The 23,389-nt window shown below is 34.5% G+C and overlaps 1 protein-coding gene across 1 annotated transcript; it reads left to right on the top strand.

Annotated features, from left to right (window-relative positions):
- Positions 1-15,799: 15,799 nt before the first annotated feature.
- On the top strand, positions 15,800-16,366 carry LOC121208036 (uncharacterized). Its single transcript, XM_041078562.1, has 2 exons — positions 15,800-16,091; positions 16,152-16,366. Exons 1-2 carry the CDS (start codon positions 15,800-15,802, stop codon positions 16,364-16,366), a joined length of 507 nt encoding a protein of 168 aa, XP_040934496.1.
- Positions 16,367-23,389: the final 7,023 nt, after the last annotated feature.

The raw sequence follows: 23,389 nt of genomic DNA, 5'->3' as shown, positions 1-23,389 counted from the left end.
ATTGTCTTCATTTCATAATAACATTTATCATTAGAATCGAAATCAATAAGATATTCAATTCAGTCAGTATCATTCAATCTTCAGTGCAGTAATTGACCCCTATTAACATAACTCAGACCTAGACGGATACACGGATCCAACCCACACACCAGGATAGTATACAGTGTTTCATTGACCGAAGCTGGAATACACCGTAGTAGTAATAGTAACAGTAACATTAACAGTAACAGTAACAGTAATAGTAGCAGTAGTGGTACACAGAGTACCTCATCGGAACGAATCTGTAACAATAACATTAGTTGACACTTATAGTGCCTTATTGACACAAAGTCGAAATATCCCTGAACACTTCCAATCTTATGGCATGCCAACTATATCCAACTTAGCCCGATACTATTAATAGGGTTTTCATTTCACTTTCAAATTTTCGTATAACAGCTATTACCTATTACATTTCAAATTTAACAATACTCACCTTTAACTTACTTACCAGACATAGTAAAGTAATACATAAAACATTTAATTTAAAAGCTTAGTTTATAGAAATACAAACTGTGGTTCTCGAGTTTATTCGTTATCTTTGCTCACTTTCTCTTTTCCCTTCTTTGATGACGTTTCCGGTGCTACGTTAGCTACAGAAAAAAATTAACATTTAAAATCATCAATACTTATCATTTAATAACACACTCTTATATTTTTCATGTAACTTTTACAAAATATCCAATTTAGTCCTTAAGCCATAGCTAATTCTTTTTCTTAAAAACCAATCTCATATTTTCATTCTAACCCATCTTTAACATGTTTTAACATTTAACTTCCTTCATAAACACTAATTCTACAATTTAGTCAATTTTGTCCCTAGTATAACAAACTTATATCTTTTTTTTTTACAATTCAATCATTTTCCCGCTTCTAACTTGAATTTCTATCATTTTATCTCATAATTCATCTATTTGTTCAATCTAGTTAACATCTAAAAATTTACTCACTTTCTAAATTTCAACATAATTTAAGTTGGGCTTTATTCTAAGATTCCAAAAACATCAAAATACAAGTAAATGGACTAAATCGACTTACCAAATAAGCTTTAAACTGCAAAACCCTAATTTTTCCTTTTCTTTTTCTTTCATTTTATTTCCTTTCTATTTCGTTTTCATTCTCTATTCCCTTTTTGTATTTTGTTTCTTTTATTTACTTTTAATTATTATACTATATTATTATTATATTTTAGTAATTATTATTATTATTATTTACTTATAATATAAGTAAACATATATTTATACTACACATGTATGTATTATACTTTATACACATGTAATTAATTTTTACCACACATTTTCACTTAAGGTTTATTTACTAATTTAGTCCTTTGACTTTTCTTTAATCTATAATTAAACTTTTGCACTATATTCAATCTAGTCATTTCACTAAATTAGCTTTAATTCAAGCTAATTCACTTAACCAAAGCTAATTAACTACACTACTAGCTTCGTAAATATTTCTAATCAATATTTGCAAATTCATTTTGCAGAAGTGATGACCCAAAAATTCAATTTTCCAATACCCATAAATTTTGGGTCGTTACATTTCTCCCCCTCTTAATAAATTTCATCCTGGAAATTTACTTGAAAAGAGATGGGGGTACTGTGATCTCATTGTATCCTCTGATTCCCACGTTGCTTCTTCAATATTATGACTTCTCCACAACACTTTTATTAAGGGAACTCATTTATTTCATAATTCCTTTACCTCATGTGCCAGTACTTTAACCGGTTCTTCTTCATATGATAAATCAGGTCGAATCTCTATATCCTCAGTTGATATCACATGAGAAGAATCATATCTGTATCTTCTTAACATAGAAACATGAAAAACATCATGAATTTTTTGCAATTTAGGAGATAAAGCTAAACGACATGCCACCGGTCCAATTCTATCTATAATCTCATATGGTCCAATATATCGTGGACTCAATTTACCCTTCCGACCAAATCTCAAGATTTTCTTCCAATGAGAGACTTTAAGAAATACTTTGTGCCCAACTGAGTACTCAATGTCCCGTCATTTCAAATCTGCGTACGATTTCTGCCTATAAAAAGTTGCTTTCAATCTTTCTTGAATCATTCTAACAGTGCTTTCTGTTTCTTGAATCAACTTTGGACCAATCACTTTTCTTTCATTCAATTTTGTCCAACACACTGGTGATCGACATCTCCGACCACATAGAGCTTCATGCGGTGCCATTTGAATACTTGATTGGTAACTATTATTATATACAAAATCAGCTAAAGGTAAATAACATTCCCTACCTTATTCAAAATAAACGATACAAGCTCAGAGCATGTCTTCTAAAATCTGAATGACTTATTTTGATTTTCCATCAGTTGTGGATGAAAAGCTGTACTAAAATGAAGTCGAGGACCAAGAGACTCATGCAACTATTTCCAGAACCTTGATGTAAACCGTGGATCTCGATCAGAAATTATCGATACAGGAATACCATGTAATCTCATAATTTCCCGATATAAGTTTCTGCCAATTTTTGAAGTGACCAATCCGTTCTGACTGGTATAAAATGAGCTGACTTTGTGAGCCAATCAACAATCACCCAAATAACATTTTTCTTACTTGCTGACAATTGTAACCCGGTTACAAAGTCCATCGTGATGCAATCCCATTTCCATTCAGGAATATTAATAGGCTGAAGTAATCCAGTCGGAACCTGATGTTCAGCTTTAACTTGCTGACATGTTAAACATTTAGCCACATATTCCACTATATCTCTTTTCATACCTAGCCACTAATATAGTTCCTGTAAATCACGGTACATCTTTGTTCCTCCGGGATGTAATGGAAAAGAACTTTCATGTACTTCTCAGAGTATTAACTCTTTCAACTCTGAAGTAGTTGGAATACATAGTTGATTCTGATATCTCAAACAATTATGTTCATCAATGCTAAAACTTTCTATCATATCATTCTGCACCATCTCTCTCTTCTTCATTAGCTTTTCATCTTCTAACTCTGCTATTCTGATTTGATCAAACATTACTGGTTTTACTCTTAATTCAACCAGAAGACTTCCATTATTAACAATACTGAGCTGTGCAAACATTGCTCTCAATTTAGTGGCAGCCTTCCTACTTAATGCGTCAGCTACCACATTAGCTTCCTGGATGATAGTCAATAACACAATCATAATCTTTTAAAAGTTCTATCTACTGACACTGTCTCAAATTCAATTCTTTCTGTGTCATAAGATACTTGAGACTTTTATAATCAGTGTAGATATAACACTTCTCACCATACAGATAATGCCTCCAAATCTTTAGAGCAAAAATCACCACTGCTAATTTCAGATCATGAGTCGAATAGTTACATTCATGTGGTTTCAATTGTCGTGAAGCATAAGCAATTACCTTTCCACTTTGCATCAACGCACATCTAAGACCATTTAAAGAAGCACCGTTGTACACAACGAAATCTTTTCCCGACTCCGATAAAGTCTATACTGGTGCTTCTGTTAACATTTGCTTCAACGTTTCGAAACTTTTCTGACATTGTTCACTCCAAACAAACGGAACATTATTTTGTAGCAACTTTGTCATCAGTAAAGCTATCTTTGAAAATCCATTCATAAACCTTCGATAATATTCGGCTAACCCAAGGAAATTATGTACCTCTGACACATTTTTGGGAATTTTCCATTGAATTATGGCTTCAATCTTCCTTGGATCTACTTTGATCCCATCTGCTGATACTACATGACCAAGAAATACAACCTCCGATAACCAAAACTCACACTTGTTCAAGTTCCCATACAATTGTTTCTCTCGCAATATTTGTAAAACAATTCGAAGATGCTACTCATGTTTAGTTTCAGACTTCGAATATACTAAAATATCATCTATAAAAACCACTACGAATTGATCCAAGTATGACTGAAAAATCCAGTTCATAAGATCCATAAAAATAGCCAGAGCATTTGTTAACCCAAATGGCATTACCAAAAATTCATAATGTCCATACCATGTACGGAATGCTGTCTTCGGTACATCACTCTCCTTTACCTTCAACTGATAATATCCCGACCTCAAATCAATTTTTGAAAATACAGAAGCTACTTTTAGTTGATCAAATAAATCATCAATGCGAGGTAACAAGTATTTGTTCTTGATAGTCACCTTATTCAACTGTCAATAATCAATACACAACTGCATCGAACCATCTTTCTTTTTAATGAATAACACTGGAGCTCCCCATGGTGATGTACTAGGTTGTATAAAACCTTAATGCAATAAGTCTTGTAGTTGTACCTTCAACTCATTCAACTCAGTAGGTGTCATTCGATATAGAGGTATTGACACTGGATCCGTACCTGGGTATACTCCAATCACAAATTCAACTTCCCAATCAGGAGGTAATCCAGGTAATTCTTCAGGAAACACATCAGAAAATTCACATACAGTTCGAATTTTACTACACTGACTCTCAACTGAATCAGAATTAATAACATAAGCTAAGAAAGCAGCACATCCTTGATAAAGGAGCTTACTAGCTTTAATTGCTAAAATAACACGAACAATCCCACTGGTCCGAATACCATTTACTTCAATCTGATCACCACTTTCATTCTGAACAGTGAATTTCTTTTTATAACAATCCAAACTTACTCCTGTAGTTAACTAATTTTTCCCGGGCCCCGTTTTATTTATTTACTTGCAATAAATAAATAAGTTAGACAAATAAATTAAAATAAAAACCAATAAAAGTCCATCATCAAAGTCCTTTTACAAATTTTCAGGCCCAAATAAAAACTTATACCAGCCTAGATACAATTCTAACCCAAATTTATAAACCCATATCCTAAACCTAGCCCAAATTCGGGACCCAAAAAGAAGCTCAGTAGCCGAAAGCACCAGAAGCTTCTGGAATATGCTAAAGAGTTGGGCTCCCACAAGCAGCTCCTCGCACGGCCTCCTTCGCGTGTCTCCCCGTTCCTCCGTACGACTGAATCTGCAAAAGAATACACCAGAAGAACCACTAACAGAATACAACAAATAAATGTAATTTTTATTTTTATTTATTCTAAGAAAATCTGGCTATAAAAAGCTGTCGATTTCATCTCTGTAAAACTTACGCACACTACGCAATCAGAAAGTGATTTAAATTTTTTCTTTCCATCTTCAATATTTTTTCTCTTTTGCATATATCTTGTTTTTTGTAGTATATTTTTAAAAAAAAAAAAGAAAAGAAAAGAAAGAGAAACGAAAAATTTACCTTCGTGGATGCATTGATAAGATCCTTTGTCTTCTCCGTCGAAATTAGCGTTAGAGATGCGGATTCTCAAGTGAAAATGGTCTTTGGGTGTCGACTCTGATGGAAATAAAGGATGCTTCTACATCACTCACCAATTTTAATGGTGAACTGGTGATTAAATGGCCTTAGCAGATGAAAGTTGCTACGTCGAAACCCTAACAATTGGTTATTCGGCTTGTAACTTGAAGAAATGGCTAATTGCCATTCATTTTCTTTTAATTTTGGGCATACAACGAAACGGCGCCGTTTCAAGGGAAGGAACCCGCGCGTCAACGTGTTCCAGGACCCGAATCCACGGTTTTGCGCTTAAAATGGGTTATTTGTGCAGCAGGTCCTTCCCATTTGAGCCACATTATGATTCGCTCCCATTTGCGTCTGATTTGTTTTGTTTTCTTTTAAATTTTTCCCAAAATTTGAGTGCTTTTGCATTTTAGCCCGCATCTCAACGCAGTGTTTCGGGATCGGGGACATTATCAGATTTTGTCCCTGTGAATTCACGAGTGTTGTGCAGGGGCCCTTATTTTAATATTAGTAGTTTGTTTTATTTATAAATTATCCCTATTACTTTAAATTCATTTTAATTTAGTTTTCTATCAACACCATGCATTTTTTTTAGATAATTTGTTTTTTATTTTTTTATTTTGTTGAAATAACATTAATAATTTTACTTTGTTTTAAAAAAATCGTTATTTTAAAATCTTCATATTATATTATGTTAACATTATGTATGGTATTTTATTTAAACATTTTTATATACATGTACATATATAATATTTTAGTTGAGTTTTCTATTTGTGCAACTTGCCTTTTTAAAATTTATTTAATATTCTTATAAATGTTAATCTATTTAAGTAATTTTACTTTGTTTTCATTTGTGTAGTCATTTTGAAATTCTTTTTATTATATTATTTACACATTTTGTATAACATCACATTTAAATATTTTTATGTATATTTGTACATAAATTATTTTAATAGAGTTTTTTATTTAAAATACTTCTTGTTTTAAGATTCATCTATTGTTTTTATATATATGTAAAATTATTCAAGAACTTAATTTTTGTACTTATAAAATTATTGCTTCTTTATATTAGGTTATTCTAATATTTATATAGTATCTCGTTTAAATGTTTTATGTATAATGGTATGTATATAAGATAGTCTAACTAAATTTTACATGCATTATTAATTTCATGCTATTTTTTTACAAATAATTATTCCTAAATATATTTATATATATATGTTTAGTATGTAAATCATGTATTTTTTTACTACTCCTTCATATTTTATATGTTATTTAAGTTATTGTGTATATTGTCGTTTTTTAAATGAATTTATGTTGAAAATATTGCGCATATTATTTGATTCAAATAATTGATTCTATAATATTTGTTTCAATGATTATATATATCCTTAGTTTTTTTTTACCTAAATTATTTCAAATTCATCAATTCATCCATTCATATATCATATATATTATGTGTTCATTCATCTATTTTGAAAATGTCTTATACCACATTGACTTCTAATTTCCATTTTATTTCATACATATGTTGGGGTTTGTTTTTTATTGTGCCATATTTATTGTTGTTGTATATTATTTAATCATTGTTTTATTCATTATATAAATTGTTCTCCGTCCATGATTAAGAATTTGGTTATATTTTTACTTAGAATAGTTGTATATAATTGTTGGGATTTATTAATTGTGGTTTATTGTACTATATGTATGCATACTATCTCATGTTCATTAATCCTTTTCCATACAAATGTTTCCTTACAATGCATTAAATATTCCACCATATTTTAAAACGAATAAATGTGTTTTGAGCTAATTTTCCTTATTATACAAAAACTTTGAAATAAGGCAATATCGAATATTTGGGAATTCAGGAAATCGTGCCCTACCGTGCTGGGTATGATTTTTCGTTGGACTAAATATTTGGATATCCTTTTATGATTTTAACGCATGAGTCTTTAAAAGTCAAAAAATCAATCGTATTTTTGAAGGTATAAAGGATCGTGTCCAATCGTACTGGATATAATGCTGCATATCTTTAAAACGAGAGAATTTTGACGATCGATTTGAACTATTCAAACATTTTTTTTTAAAAAAAGAACCATACTTTGAAAGATCCTTTTTTAAAATCTTTGATATAAGGATAGCATTGAATCAATATGGTACCAATTTTTGGGCATAATGAGGGTGCCAACCCTTCCTTATGCGTAACCGACTCCCGAACCCATTTTTTTTAAATTTTACATGAACCAAAATTGTTTTAAGTAAAGAAAAACGTTTTAGAAGGTGACCCAATCACACCTAAACAAAGAGATTGGTGGCGACTCCACATGTTGTTTAAAAGTCAATTTCTATTTTTTCTTTCAAACAAAATGGTTTCGATAGCTTGGCGACTCCACTGGGGATTGAACAAGAGAGTCAGGCTATAAATTGATTATTTTCTGTCCTTTTGTCTTTTTCAAAATTGGTTTTGGAAATTATGATTCTTTTGATTGCATTTGTTTGTATAATTGTTGTAGTCTTGTAGAATAGTTTTGCATTGCATTGCATGACCGCTGTGGTTACACCTGTTAAGTGGGAGTAAGAAACTATGCTTTCGTGAGGTATTCACGTCTGTATGGGCTAGTGGATTACTTCCGGGATACATCCGTACATATGATTTTGTGAGATTTTCATCTATGTATGGTCATAGGGAAATGTATTCCCCTAAACAAAACTCGATCCGTATGAGCCTATAATAGGTGAGGATTGAGGAATTTGCTAGTTCGGGTACCTTTACTCTAGAACCGAGCTACATATAGTGAACCCTAAGAGCTATCCTTAGATAGAGCCGCGTCAAGCCTTAGTAATTTCCCATATGTGTGTTATGATTATCTTTGTTGTGCTTGTATTTTATCACTTATATTTGGTACTAACTTGTGTTTTGTTTTGATTGTCTTTTGCATCACATTGCATACTAAATGTGGTGTTGATTCGTATTCGATTACTAAGTTAGAAAGTTTAACATGGAGAATGAATTTCTTAATAAAGTTGAGGATAATGTGGTCGTCCGCGCATGGTCAGAGAAGTTACAATCGGAGAAAGGGGATAGCTTGGCAGAAGGATATACATCAGAGTTGCAGAACTTCACTCGCATCAATGTAACACAGAATGAGTTGCAAGATTGAAAGATATATGGGCTCGTTGGGATAAGGGAACCAAACAGTTGTTCTACCAGAGTTATGGTGATATACCGTACTTGCTTGATGTTAAGGTGGATAAGCATTTGTTCCAAGGTATGGCTCAATTTTGGAATTCTACTTATAATTGTTTCACTTTTGGGGAAGTGGATTTGGTGCCTACCTTGGAAGAATATACTACCCTGTTGAGAAGTCCAAAAGCTCAAGTCAGAAAAGCTTATGCTAAGGTTTTTAATGGTCAAACTTCTACGAAGAAGTTGGTGAATATTTTAGGGATGAGCGAGCCTTGGGTCACTGCTCGAATTCAATAAAAGTAGGATAGTAAATGTATTCCTTGAGAGAATTTGAGAGATTTGGTTTTGACACATCCAGATGAAAGGAAAAGGGTTGATATCTTTGCCTTAAGCTTCTATGGATTGGTGATTTTTCCTAAGGCTTTAAGGCATATAGATGAGGCAGTCACGGACTTGTTCGATCATCTTGAGATGGGAATCACACATGTACCTGCAATACTGGTCGAGACATTTAGATCTTTGAGCATGTGTCGAAGGACATGTGAGGATCGATTTATTGGATGTGTACAATTGTTGATGGTATGGTTTCACGAGCATTTTTGGAAAGTGAACAAGGTTTCTAACAGGGTCTTCTCTGAAAGTTACTCCCCATTAAAAGAAGAGATAACTATGCAAAGGAGAGACAATATTTCAAAATAAAAGTGGATGGAAATTCTTCAAAACCTTAAGGAGGAGGATATAGAATGGAGAGCTTTTTGGATGATTCCTGATGAAATCTTGTATCGATGTGGGAACTATAATTGGGTGCCATTGTTAGGAATTTAGGGAGCTACTAGATATACTCATTTGCTTGCATTAAGACAATATAAATCGAGGTAGTTCATACCAACGACTTACGGGCTGGCTCAGTGTGAATTCCCATATAAAGGAGACCACTATAAGAAGAAAGTTCAGGAATTATCTAATGCTTGGAGACAAACACACTGGATGAAGAGGCTGGCTGTTGGTTCTATGGTGACACCTGAATACAATGGATGGTTTAGAAAAAGGGTCAATGATAATATTCCTAGACCAAGTTTAGAAAGCATTCGATCAATGGAGGAACAGTTACAAATTCCCCCTTTAGAGTTGGAAATTATAAAACAAGACTTTGAGAAGAAGAGTTCTGAGCTTGGGAGAAAGATCAAGCAATTGGAAGAAGAAAAGATGCATCTGAAATTAGATGTGGAGATTCAGAAGTTAGAGGCGGAAAAGTTACAGAAAAGGAAGAATGAAGTTGAGGAAGATTTGGAAAACTTGAAGACAGATTATAAGAAGCTGCGCTTGTCGATGAGGACTGCTGGATTAGGAAAGACTTTAGAACAATGGTGCCAAGAAGTTCCAGAAGAAAAAACCAGGGCTGATCAATGGGAAAAGAGGTTCCAGGAGGCTCAAGCTCGGAATGAAGCCTTGGAGAAAAATCTGTTAGAGAGTAAAAATGAAAAAGATGAATTAAGAGCCAGAGTAGTGGAACTTGAGAGATCTCTATGTTTATACCGGAATCACAATTCTATGATAGAGTTGAGGGCAAGCTTAAGCATGATCGAAGAGATGAAAGGGAAAATAGAAGAATTAGAGATGACATTGCAGAGTTGTGAAATGAGGATCTGGTTCTTGGAGGCAAATGAGGAGCAATGGAAGGGTCAGCTTCATCACTCTCAAGACCAAGTTAGAAGCAGGGATTACATCATGCGAGAAACTGTAACACAAATTTGAGAGGTAGCTGATTACTTGCAGTCTTTGGCAGTACAAGCGGACGTATTAAGTGTGAAGTACGAGTTCGAGTCAGATAAGAGACAAAAACTAGCTTCATTACTTAGAAAAATTAAGGCTCTGAGCATTAGGGTGAAGTCTTATTTGTAACTCAGTTTTATGTAAAGAATTTTATTTTCTAATAAAGTTTTCTATGTGGAATTGAATCAGAATTGATTCCTCATTTGCATTCATGCATTTGCATTGCATTACATCATATGCATTAAAGGCAATAACAAGGTTCTAATTAATTAAAAATTATTTCAGTAATCTGGAAATAAAAAAACACACCAAATACGCATCCTTTCGGTACAAGGAAAAAGACTAAGTCAATAGACAAAAGACTGGAAAAGTTAGAACAAATGCAAAAGGATATACAAGAGCAAATGCAATCACAAATGCAAGAGCAACTGGCTAAGATTCAGCAAGAGATGAAAGAACAAATGATGGAGTCCCAAAGAGAGATGATGAGTCAGCTGTCCCAATTGCTGATGGGAAGAGTGGATAAGGGAAAAGGTCCTATGGTTAATGTTAGGGAAAATAATGAAGACCCTCAATATCTTTCTGGCTTCACTCCTGCACATGTACAGACACAACCTAAGATTAATTTGCAAAAACCATCTGTTACGATCAGGCCTCTACAGTTTCAAGCCAGAGTTTCAGTGCCAATGGATTTTCAAGCTGGTTCAGGTTATATTCCTGGTAACAACTCAAATAATCCAATGGTCTCTAATTTGGATGAAATTGAGAAAGAGGAAAGAGCAAAGGTAGAGTCACGAAAAAACTAGAAGAACGGTGTAAATGGCTGGAGGTAAGGTCAGAGCAATAGAAGGTGTTGATAGACATCCGGGAATTGATGCAAAAGATCTAAGTTTGGTCCCAGACTTAGTACTTTCATACAAGTTCAGGATGCCAGAATTTGAGAAATATAATGGAACGAGCTGTCCTGAAGTTCATATCACTATGTTTTGCAAGAGAATGACTGGGCATGTTCATAACGATCAATTGTTGATTCATTGCTTCCAAGACAGTTTGGTAGGAGTAGCTGCTAAATGGTACAATCAATTGAGTCGAAACAGAATTAGTTCATGGAGAGATTTAGCACAGGCGTTCATGAAGCAGTACAGTCATGTGACAGATATAATTCCTAATAGGATTACTCTGCAGAATATGGAGAAGAAACCAAATGAATGTTTTAAGCAGTATGCACAGAGATTGAGGGAAATGGTTATTCAAGTTCAGTCGCCGCTCTTGGAGAAAGAAACTACAATGCTCTTTATTAACACGTTAAAAGCTCCGTTCATAACTCACATGCTAGGAAATGCCACGAGGAGCTTTGCGGATGTGGTTGTGATGGGAGAAATGATTGAGAATGCCATAAGAAATGGAAGGATAGATGCAGGAGAAAGTGTTAAAAGGTCCGTTCCATGAAAAAAGGAGAATGAGGTGAACAATGCAAATGTGGGATATTCAATGTCTGTTACTGTAAGTCAACCAAAAGTGGTAACTGCTAGTCAGGGTTCATCAAGGCCAGAATCTGGAACAAGGCAGAATAATGAGAAGATTCAATTTACACCAATTCCCATGATGTATAAAGAGTTATATCAAAGTTTGTTCGATGCACATGTGGTGGCACCTTTTTATTTAAAGCTATTACAACCTCCGTTCCCTAAATGGTACGATGCCAATGCTCAATGTGAGTATCACGCAGGAATTGTGGGACATTCGATAGAAAATTGTACTACTTTTAAGAAGTTGGTTGAGAGATTTATTTAGATGGGATTTGTGAAGTTTGATAATGCACCCAATACAGAAAATCCACTACCTAGTCATACTGATAGTGGGGTAAATGCAGTAGATGGATGTTTCGGAAATAAAAACTCCTTTGAAATGAGTTTGGAAAGAGATGGCAAGAAGGGGGTTAGTTATTTCAAATTCAGAAAGAAATGTTGACGAGATAAAGAAGTATTGTGAGTTCCATCATGAGGAGGAGCACGAAATTCAAGAATTCGATGAATTCAGAGCTATTACCCAGGGCCTGATGGATTACAAGGAAATGGAGTTTTATGAAGAGATCAATATGAAAGCATATATATGTGCGTCAGAATCCACGCCAAGTCCGAAAGTCACTTATCCTGTGGTCATTATTTTGCGTCCTAAGAATGAAACAGGAGTTCTGATGACGCCAAAGATCATATTTCAAAAGCCAATAGTTTTTCTTACAAGGTCCTTTGGAACTCTGATTGCAATGTGACAATTCCGGGAAAAGAGAGTTCAGTCAGCCCGTTAAAGGAGGACCAACATAGAGGTTCTCACACACGTAGTGGAAGGTGATATGATTTGACAAGTGCTCGAACAGAGCCTATAAAAGGAAAAGATTTGACGATTGAACAAAAAAAGGGAAAAGCAGTTGAGCTTGAGGTGCCTGTTAATGAACTGGTGAAAGAAGAAGAAGCTAAAGAAATCCTAAAATTTCTGAAACACAGCGAGTACAGCGTAGTGGAACAGTTGCATAAATAGCCAGCCCGCATATCCATATTAGCTTTACTCCTGTGTTCAGAGGTGCATCGGAGTGCGTTAATGAAGATACTAAACGAGACATATGTGACCAATGATATTTCCGTCAATAAGTTGGATCGGTTGGTTAATAAGTGTAGACAACTTCATCTTTTTCAATATGATGAGATACCACCAGGAGGAATGGGATCTACCAAAGTCTTGCATATAACTACTAGATGTAAAGGATACACGTTGCCAGGGATCTTGGTAGATAATGGCTCAGCACTAAATATATTACCTTTGTCTACACTAAACAGGTTACCTGTGGATAGCTCACACATGAAAGGATGTCAGAACATAATGCAGGAATTTGATGGCACAAAGAGGAGAGTCATGGGAAGAATAGAAATGCCTTTTCTGATTGGCCTAACTACATATGAAATGGATTTCTTAGTAATTGATATTAAGCCCTCTTACAACTTCTTGTTGGGAAGACCTTGGATACATTCGACAGGGGCAGTGCCTTCATCATTACATCAAAAGTTAAAGCTGGTATCTGAAAGACGGTTGGTAACAATAAATGCTGAAGAAAAAATTATTGCGGCTATAAGCAGTGATGAGCCGTATTTAGAGACAGATAAGGAAGCCATTGAGTGTTCTTTTAGGTCTTTGGAGTTTGTAAATACAACATTCATCACTGAGGGAAGTAGAATTCTAGAGCCAAAAATGTCCAAAACTACGATGATGGGTCTACAATTGATGATAGGCCAAGGAACTGTACCAAAAAAGAGACTTGGAAGATGCCTCCAAGGAAGAGTTGAAGTGCCAATGCTAAAAGGTAAGCATGATCGCTTTGGTTTGAGTTCAAGACAGATGCAAGACAAAGCAAAAAAAAAACTAGAAAGAAGGCAAGAAAGAAGAAGAGCACGAGTGAGTGGTGGGGAAATCAAGTGGGAGCCCATGATAATTCCTCATATCTCGAAGTCTTTTGTATTAGGGGCATTATTTATCCTGAACGAAGGATGCCAGAGAAAGAAATCATGGAAGAAGCATTTAGAAATATGTACATCAATGCCATTTTTGAAGAGACAATTAAAGAGGGGATTTTGTCAGATATTCGTTCATATGAGCCTAGGAGTATTCTAGACAATTGGACTGCAGAAGATCTTCCTGTAGTTTTTAGAGCTTACTCAGAGTAATGTTTGAAACAAACTTGTTGTTTTAAGCCTAGAGACAATAAAGATTTGTTTGTGAAATAGGCTCATGTTCAAACATCATTATTTCAATGAAATATATTTATTTTTTGCTATCATTTTGAGCAAATATTATTCTTTTCACAAGCAATTGTGTTATTCTTTCTATCTAAATAATTATCCTGATTTTTTCTTCAATTATTCTTTTATTTCATTCATAAACATACCATACAAAACAATAATTATCAGATTCATTCATTCTTTGTATATTTTTGAACCTATAATAGGTCCCGGGATATCAATATCATGAGTAATGCTGTTACTGACTCAGAATTACCATTTGAGTAAGACATGTGTTTAGAGGGATCTGAGGACTTTGAAGATGACAGAGACTGTGATTTATCTCCGGACTTGTTAAGGATGGTAGAACAAGAGGAAAAGCAATTTTTGCCTCATAAAGAAAGTGTAGACATGGTGACTTTGGAAGAGGGGAAAGTTGTAAAAATTGGAACATGCATAATTGAAGAAACAAAGCGGGACCTTGTTGGGTTGCTTCAAAAATTCAAAGATGTTTTTGCATGGTCATACAAAGATATGCCCAGATTAAGCACTGATATTGTGGTACATTGCCTTCCCATAAGAGCAGATTGTAAGCCAATACAGTAGAAACTTCGATGAATGAGGCCAGATATTGTCTTAAAGATCAAGGAGGAAGTTAAAAAGCAGTTCAATGTGGGATTCCTTCAGGTGATTAAGTACTCAGAATGGGTAGCTAATGTTTTGCCTGATCCCAAGAAAGATGGCAAGGTGCGAATGTGTGTGGATTATAAAGATCTAAATAAGGCTAGCCCAAAGGATAACTTCCCCTTACCTCATATTGATATGCTAGTGGACAATACGGCTGGATTCTCGTTGTTCTCTTTCATGGATGGCTTTTCGGGGTATAATCAGATCAAAATGCATTCTGAGGACATGGGAAAGACTACTTTCATAACCTTGTGGGGCACGTTCTATTACAGGTGATGCCGTTCAGATTAAAGAATGCGGGAGCAACGTATCAAAGAGCTATGGTGACTTTATTCCATGATATGATGCACTAAGAGATTGAAGTGTATGTTGATGATATGATAGCCAAATCTCGAACTGAAAAGGAGCACATCCAAGTGTTAAGAAGGTTGTTCATAAGATTAAGGAACTTTCACTTAAAGTTTAATCCAACAAAGTGTACTTTTGGGGCTAGATCCTGAAAGCTATTGGGCTTTGTGGTTAGTAAGAGGGGAATTGAGATTGATTCAGACAAAGTCTGGGCTAAACAGAAGTTGTCTCCACCGCGTACCCAAAAAGAAGTTCGAGGTTTCCTCGGAAGACTAAATTACATTGCAAGGTTTATTTCTCAATTAACAGAGAAATGTGACCCTATATTTCGTCTTCTTAAAAAGCATAACTCAGGAGAATGGGATGATGAATGTCAAAAGGTTTCTGATAAAGTTAAAAAAATTTGTCAAGTCCTCCAGTGTTATCACCCCCAAGTTCAGACAGGCCGTTGATATTGTATTTAACCATGTTTGGTAATTCTATGGGATGTGTGCTTGGTCAACATGATGAATCAGGAAGAAAAGAAAGGGCGATATATTACCTCAGTAAGAAATTCATTGAGTGTGAATTGAGGTATTCGCGAATTGAAAAATTGTGTTGTACTTTGGTTTGGACAGCTCGAAGATTGAGGCAATATATGTTGCATCATACAACCTGGCTAATCTCAAAGTTGGATCCTCTAAAGTATATGATGGATTCAAATGCCTTGAATGGTAGGATGGCTAGGTGGCAAAATTTACTTTCTGAATTTGACATAATCTACGTGAGTCAAAAAGCTGTGAAGGGGAGCACAATAGCAGATTTTCTGGCCAGCCAAGGTTTAGAAGATTATGAACCCTTGAATTTTGATTTCCCCAATGAGGAGATAGTGTATGTGGCAGCTACTGAAGAAGACATTACAAAAGGCCACTCTTGGAAATTAAATTTTGACGGAGCCTCAAACACTGTGGGTAATGGAGTTGGAGCAGTTCTGGTATGCCCAGGTGGAGATCATTATCCATTCATATGTAAATTGGATTTTGATTGTACGAATAATATGGCAGAATATGAAACATGTATCATGGGGCTTAGAGCAGCTATAGAGCACAAGATCAAGGCAATGGAAGTATATGGAGATTCTGCGCTGGTAATTTACCAACTTCGAGGTGAATGGGAGACAAGAGATGCCAAACTAATCAATTACAGAAGGCTAGTGTTGGGGTTAGTTGAAGAGTTTGATGATATTACTTTCAATTATCTCTCGCACGATGAAAATTAGATGGCAGATGCTTTGGCTACTTTGGCTTCCATGATTAAAGTAAGCAGACAAGAGGATATGAAGTTTATTCAGAGTATTTGTGAGGCCCCGTCTTATTGTTATAATATAGAGGAAGAAGAAAGAGATGATCATCCTTGGTATCAAGATATATTGCGATATGTGAGAAATCGTGAATATCCAGATCAAGCCACGGAGAATGACAAAAGAACGTTGAGAAGGCTCACCTGTGATTATGTTTTAGATGGGGAGATCCTGTACAAAAGAAGGACAGATCAGGTACTTTTGAGATGTGTGGATGCTGTGGAGCCCAAGAAAATCTTGGAAGAAGTTCACGAAGGTGTTTGTGGAACACACGCTAATGGGTTCAGGATGGCCAAACAAATTATGAGGTTTGGATATTATTGGTCAACCATGGAAGGAGACTACATCAACTATGCCAAGAAATGTCACAAATGTCAAATTTATGGTGATAAGATTTATGTATCTCCTTCGCCTTTGCATGTTATGACTTCCCCATAGCCGTTTTCCATGTGGGGCATGGATGTCACAGGGCTAATTTCACCGAAGGCTTCAAATGGGCATCGTTTCATTTTTTTGGTCAATGATTATTTTACCAAGTGGATAGAAGATACTTTGTACGCCAATGTAACTAAATCAACAGTCAGTAGATTCTTAAAGAAGGAAATTATATGTCGATATGGAATGCCTGAGAGAATCATATCTGATAATGCGTTAAATTTGAACAATAGCACAATAACAGAGGTCTGCAGTCAGTTCAAGATTAGACATCATAATTCGTCACCATATCGCCTATAAATGAATAGGGCAGTGGAAGCAGCCAATAAAAATATCAAAAAAATTGTGGGGAAAATGACCGAAACTTACAGAGATTGGCTTGAGAAGTTGTCATTTGCTCTTTATGCTTATCGTACGTCTGTCAGAACTTCTACTGGGGCAACGCCTTTCTCATTAGTCTATGGAATGGAAGTTGTTTTACCCATTGAGGTAGAGATACCTTCTCTTCAAGTTTTGTCAGAATTGAAATTAGATGAAGCAGAATGGATACAATATCAATATGATCAGTTGAATTTGATTGAGGAAAAGAGGCTGAGGGCTATTCAGCATGGTCAGATGTGTCAGAAGAGAATGATACGGGCTTACGATAAAAAGGTTCGCCCAAGAGAATTTCATGAAGGAGATTTGGTTCTAAAAAAGATTTTCCTATACAAAAAGATTTCAGAGGGAAATGGATGCCAAATTGGGAGGGGCCTTATGTGGTGAAAAAAGCTTTCTCCGGAGGAGCATTAATCTTAACTGAAATGGATGGAAAAAACTTGTCTAATCTAGTAAACTCAGATTCAGTCAAAAAGTATTACACTTAACAAAGGAAGAAAGCCAAAGTAAAAACCCGCAAAGGGCGCTTTGAGACTCAAAAAAATAAATAATAAAAAAAAGAAAAAGAGAAAAAGAAGAGGCCAAGGTGAAAACCCGCAAAAGGGCTCCTTGAGACCAAAGGGGATTTAAGTTGAAAACCCAAAAAGGGCGGCTCAAATGTGGATCCAAAGTGGGAAGGCAGTGATCTTGCTATACTTGAATTAACAAGGAAAGGGGTATGTTGCATCTTGAGGCATTGACAGAGTACTTCTGATCTCCCAAACACATATCAAGTTTGAATTGGTTTTTAGGAAGTTTGTGCAAAGAAGCTCAGTTTGTGATATCAAAGGTACCTGGTCTTCATTTTATTTCCAACAACTTGGTTATCTTTGAATTATTCTTTCTTTTTCAAGATATACAGTCCAAAATTAATGGCTATTGTTGTTCTTTTGATGATTTATTTACTTTGAACAAAAGTTCAATTCCATTCTTATCCATTGTTACAATTTGATTGCAAGCATGTTGCATTGACATAACGATGAATGAACTAGTAATGTTTTCACAATAGAAGTTTTCCATATTACTGTAGGAGTTTCTAGATAATGCAAGAATCTGAAGTGGACTAATTGTTTAGAATACGCCCAAGTTCAAGGATATATTTGAATAAATCGCCTTTTTGAGATCTCTGTCCAAATGATGATTGAGCAAAAAGGCAAGATATAGTACTGATGATACAATTTTATTCTCAAGAAATGGGAAATGATAATTTATATTCGTGCAAATATCAAAATGTACATTTGGCTATAATACCTGAGGAGTGAGGTAGCAAATTGAACAAAGGAAAATTCAACTATAAGTTACAATGTTTTTGTCTCAAAAAGAGTAGTGGAACGGATGTTGGAATTACAATAGGGCAAGCTAGCCAGGTAGGATATGATTGTTTCTTTGGGGATACTCTATCAAGATGATGGTTGAGTAAATACGTCAGTAACAGTAATAATAAACAACGAGTGGTGATACCCTAAATTGTTAAAATGGAATAATCCTCATTTCTGCATATATCATTCATGCCACATTTAGTTAAGAGCATTGGATTTATATCAATCATAGCGTCCTAATTTTTTGGCATAAACATGCGCATACAAAATGGAGTCTACAGGACATGTTCCCCAGAGGACAGTGTAGCGATATTGGTGAAAATTGAAGATCTTATCTCCCTGAAGTTGCAGCGGAGTAGATCGAAGATGGTGAATCTTATCTCTATGTATCGGAAATGGAGCAGATTTTACCACCAGCCTTATCTCTCTGAGGTAGCAAGAGAGCAGGTTGAAGAATTAAGTCTTATCTTTCTGAGGTAGCAAGAAAGCAGACTGAAAATCTCAGATTTATCTCCCTAAGTAGTAGCGGAGCAGATCGAAGATGGCGAATCTTATCTCCATGTATCGACAATGGAGCAGATTTAAGCCACAAGCCTTATCTCCCTGAAGTTGCAGTGGAGCAAGCTCAATATACAAGTCTTATCTCCTTAAAGTTGCGGTGGAGCAGACTGAAAATCACAGATTTATCTCCCTAAGCAGTAGCAGAGCAGATCGAAGACGGTGAATCTTATCTCCATGTATCGGCAATGGAGCAGATTTAAGCCACAAGTCTTATCTCTCTGAGATAGCAAGAGAGCAGGTTGAAGAATGAGTCTTATCTTCCTGAGGTAGCAAGGAAGCAGACTGAGAATTTAAGATTTTATCTCCCTGAAGTTGCAGCAGAGCAGATCATCGAAGATGGCAAATCTTATCTCCATGTATCGGCAATGGAGCAGACTGAAGCCCCAAGCCTTATCTCTCTAAGGTAGGAAGAGAGCAAGTTAAAGATTGAGTCTTATCTTCCTGAGGTAGCAAGGAAGTAGACTAAAGATTGAAGATCTTATCTCCCTGAAGTTGTAGTGGAGTAGATCGAAGATGGTGAATCTTATCTCCATGTATCAGCAATGGAACAGATTTTAGCTACTTACCTTATCTCTTTGAGGTAGTAAGAGAGCAGGTTGAAGAATGAGTCTTATCTTTCTGAGATAGCAAGAAATCAGATTGAAGATTAAGATCTTGTCTCCCTGAAGTTGCAACGGAGTAGGTCGAAAATGGTAAATCTTATCTCCATGTATCGGCAATGGAGCAGATTTAACCCATCAACCTCATCTTCCTAAAGGTGCTTAAAAAGAGGAGTGCCAAAAAGCCAAAATTCATCAAGACCGGGCAAAATTGGTCCTTTTGAAGTCTTTTCTCTATCCCTGTTACACGAAAATGAGCAAAGAGGGGCAGCTATAGTTAACTAATTTTTCTCGGGCCCCATTTTATTTATTTACTTGCAATAAATAAATAAGTCAGGCAAATAAATTAAAATAAAAACCAATAAAACTCCATCATCAAAGTCATTTTACAAATTTTCAGGCCCAAATAAAAATTTATACCATCCTAGATCCAATTCTAACCCAAATTTGTAAACCCATATCCTAAACCTAGCCCAAATTCGAGACCCAAAAAGAAGCTCAGCAGTCCGAGAGCACCAGAAGCTTCTGGAATATGCTAGAGAGTTGGGCTCCCACGAGTAGCGACTCTCACGGCCTCCTTCGCGCGTCTCCCCGTTCCTCCGTACGGCTGAATTTGCAAAAGAATGCACCAGAAGAACCACTAACAGAATACAGCAAATAAATGTAATTTTTATTTTTATTTATTCTAAGAAAATCTGGCTATAAAAAGCTGTCGATTTCATCTCTGTAAAACTTACGCACACTACGCAAATCCAATACTAAGAATCAGCAAAAATCAGAAGGTGATTTAAATTTTTTCCTTTCGTCTTCAATATTTTTTCTCTTTTGCATATATCTTGTTTTTGTAGTATATTTTTTAAGAAAAAAAAGAAAAGAAAGAGAAATGAGAAATATACCTTCGTGGATGCATTGATGAGATCCCTTGTCTTCTCTGTCGAAATCGGGGTTAGAGATGCGGATTCTCAAGTGAAAATGGTCTTTGAGTGTCGAATCTGATGGAAATAAAGGATGCTTCTACATCACTCACCAATTTTAATGGTGAACTAGTGATTAAATGGACTTAGCAGATGAAAGTTGCTGCGTCGAAACCCTAACAATTGGGTATTCGGCTTGTAACTTGAAGAAATGGCTAATTTCCATTCATTTTCTTTTAATTTTGGGCATATAACGAAACTGTGTTGTTTCAGAGGAAGGAACCCACGCATCAACCCGTTCCAGGACCCGGATCTGCGCTTTTGCGCTTAAAATGGGTTATTTGTGCAGCAGGTCCTTCCCCTTTGCACCGCATTATGATTCGCTCCCATTTGCGTCTGATTTGTTTTGTTTTGTTTTAAATTTTTCCCAAAATTTGAGTGCTTTTACATTTTAGCCCGCATCTCAACCCAGTGTTTCGGGATCGGGAACATTATCAGATTTGGTCCCTGTGAATTCACGCGTGTTGTGCAGGGGCCCTTATTTTAATATTAGTAGTTTGTTTTATTTATAAATTATCCCTATTACTTTAAATTCATTTTAATTTAGTTTTTTATCAACACCATGCAATTTTTTTATAGATAATTCGTTTTTTTTATTTTGTTGAAATAACATTAATAATTTTACTTTGTTTTAAAAAAATCGTTATTTTAAAATCTTCATATTATATTATGTTAACATTATGTATGGTATTTTATTTAAACATTTTTATATACATGTACATATATAATATTTTAGTTGAGTTTTCTATTTGTGCAACTTGCCTTTTTAAAATTTATTTAATATTCTTATAAATGTTAATCTATTTAAGTAATTTTGCTTTGTTTTTATTTGTGTAGTCATTTTGAAATTCTTTTTATTATATTATTTACACATTTTGTATAACGTCACATTTAAATATTTTGTGTATATTTGTACATAAATTATTTTAATAGAGTTTTTTTTATTTAAAATACTTCTTGTTTTAAGATTCATCTAATGTTTTTATGTATATGTAAAATTATTCAAGAACTTCATTTTTGTACTTATAAAATTATTGCTTCTTTATATTAGGTTATTCTAATATTTATATAGTATCTCGTTTAAATGTTTCATGTATAATGGTATGTATATAAGATAGTCTAACTAAATTTTATATGCATTATTAATTTTATGCTATTTTTTTTTACAAATAATTATTCCTAAATATATATATGTTTAGTATGTATATCTTATCATGTATTTTTTTTACTATTCCTTCATATTTTATATGTTATTTAAGTTATTTTGTATATTGTCGTTTTTTAAATGAATTTATGTTGAAAATATTGCGCATATTATTTGATTCAAATAATTGATTCTATAATATTTATTTCAATGATTATATATATCCTTAGTTTTTTTTACCTAAATTATTTCAAATTCATCAATTCATCCACTCATATATCATATATATTATGTGTTCATTCATCTATTTTGAAATTGTCTTATACCACATTAACTTCTAATTTCCATTTTATTTCTTACATATTTTGGAGTTTGTTTTATATTGTGCCATATTTATTGTTGTTGTATATTATTTAATCATTGTTTTATTCATTATATAAATTGTTCTCCGTCCATAATTAAGAATTTGGTTACATTTTTACTTAGAATAGTTGTACATAATTGTTTGGATTTATTAATTGTGGTTTATTGTACTATATGTATGCATACTATCTCATGTTCATTAATCCTTTTCTATACAAATGTTTCGTTACAATGCATTAAATATTCCACTATATTTTAAAACGAATAAATGTGTTTTGAGCTAATTTTCCTTATTATACAAAAATTTTGAAATAAGGCAATATCCAATATTTGGGAATTCGGGAAATCGTGCCCTACCATGCTGGGTATGATTTTTCGTTGGACTAAATATTTGGATATCCTTTTATGATTTTAACGCATGAGTCTTTAAAAGTCAAAAAATCAATCGTATTTTTGAAGGTATAAAGGATCGTGTCCAATCGTGCTGGATATGATGCTGCATATCTTTGAAACAAGAGAATTTTGACGTCTGATTTGAACTATTCAAACATTTTTTATAAAAAAGAAAAAGAACCATACTTTGAAAGATCCTTTTTTAAAATCTTTGATATAAGGATAGCATTGAATCAATATGGTACCAATTTTTGGGCATAATGAGGGTGCCAACCCTTCCTCATGCGTCACCGACTCCCGAACCCCTTTTTTTTAATTTTACGTGAACCAAAATTATTTTAAGTAAAGCAAAACGTTTTAGTAGGTGACCCAATAACACCTAAGCAAAGAGATTGGTGGCGACTCCACATGTTGTTTAAAAGCCGAATTCTGTTTTTTCTTTCAAACAAAATGGTTTCGACAACTCCATGTTCTAACAGCCAATCCATACGTAGTATAATGTCAAAGTTGCCGAATGGCATGATCAACAAATCAACAGAAAAGATTTTACCCTGAATCATTAATGGACATCATCGACATATCTAATTAACTAACATAGTTTGCCCCAATGGACTAGACACTTCTATTGTTATTCTAGATAATTCTGGTTTTAAATTTCTCGTCTCAACCAGTTTTGTATTAACATAGGAATGTGACGATCCTAGATCTATTAAAACAGAAATGGGTTCTGAATGTAT

This window comes from Gossypium hirsutum, chromosome A10 (genome assembly GCF_007990345.1).
Source record: "Gossypium hirsutum isolate 1008001.06 chromosome A10, Gossypium_hirsutum_v2.1, whole genome shotgun sequence".
Taxonomy (NCBI): domain Eukaryota; kingdom Viridiplantae; phylum Streptophyta; class Magnoliopsida; order Malvales; family Malvaceae; genus Gossypium; species Gossypium hirsutum.
The sequence above is the reverse complement of the archived record's forward strand: the minus strand, read 5'-3'. Positions and strand labels throughout refer to the sequence as shown.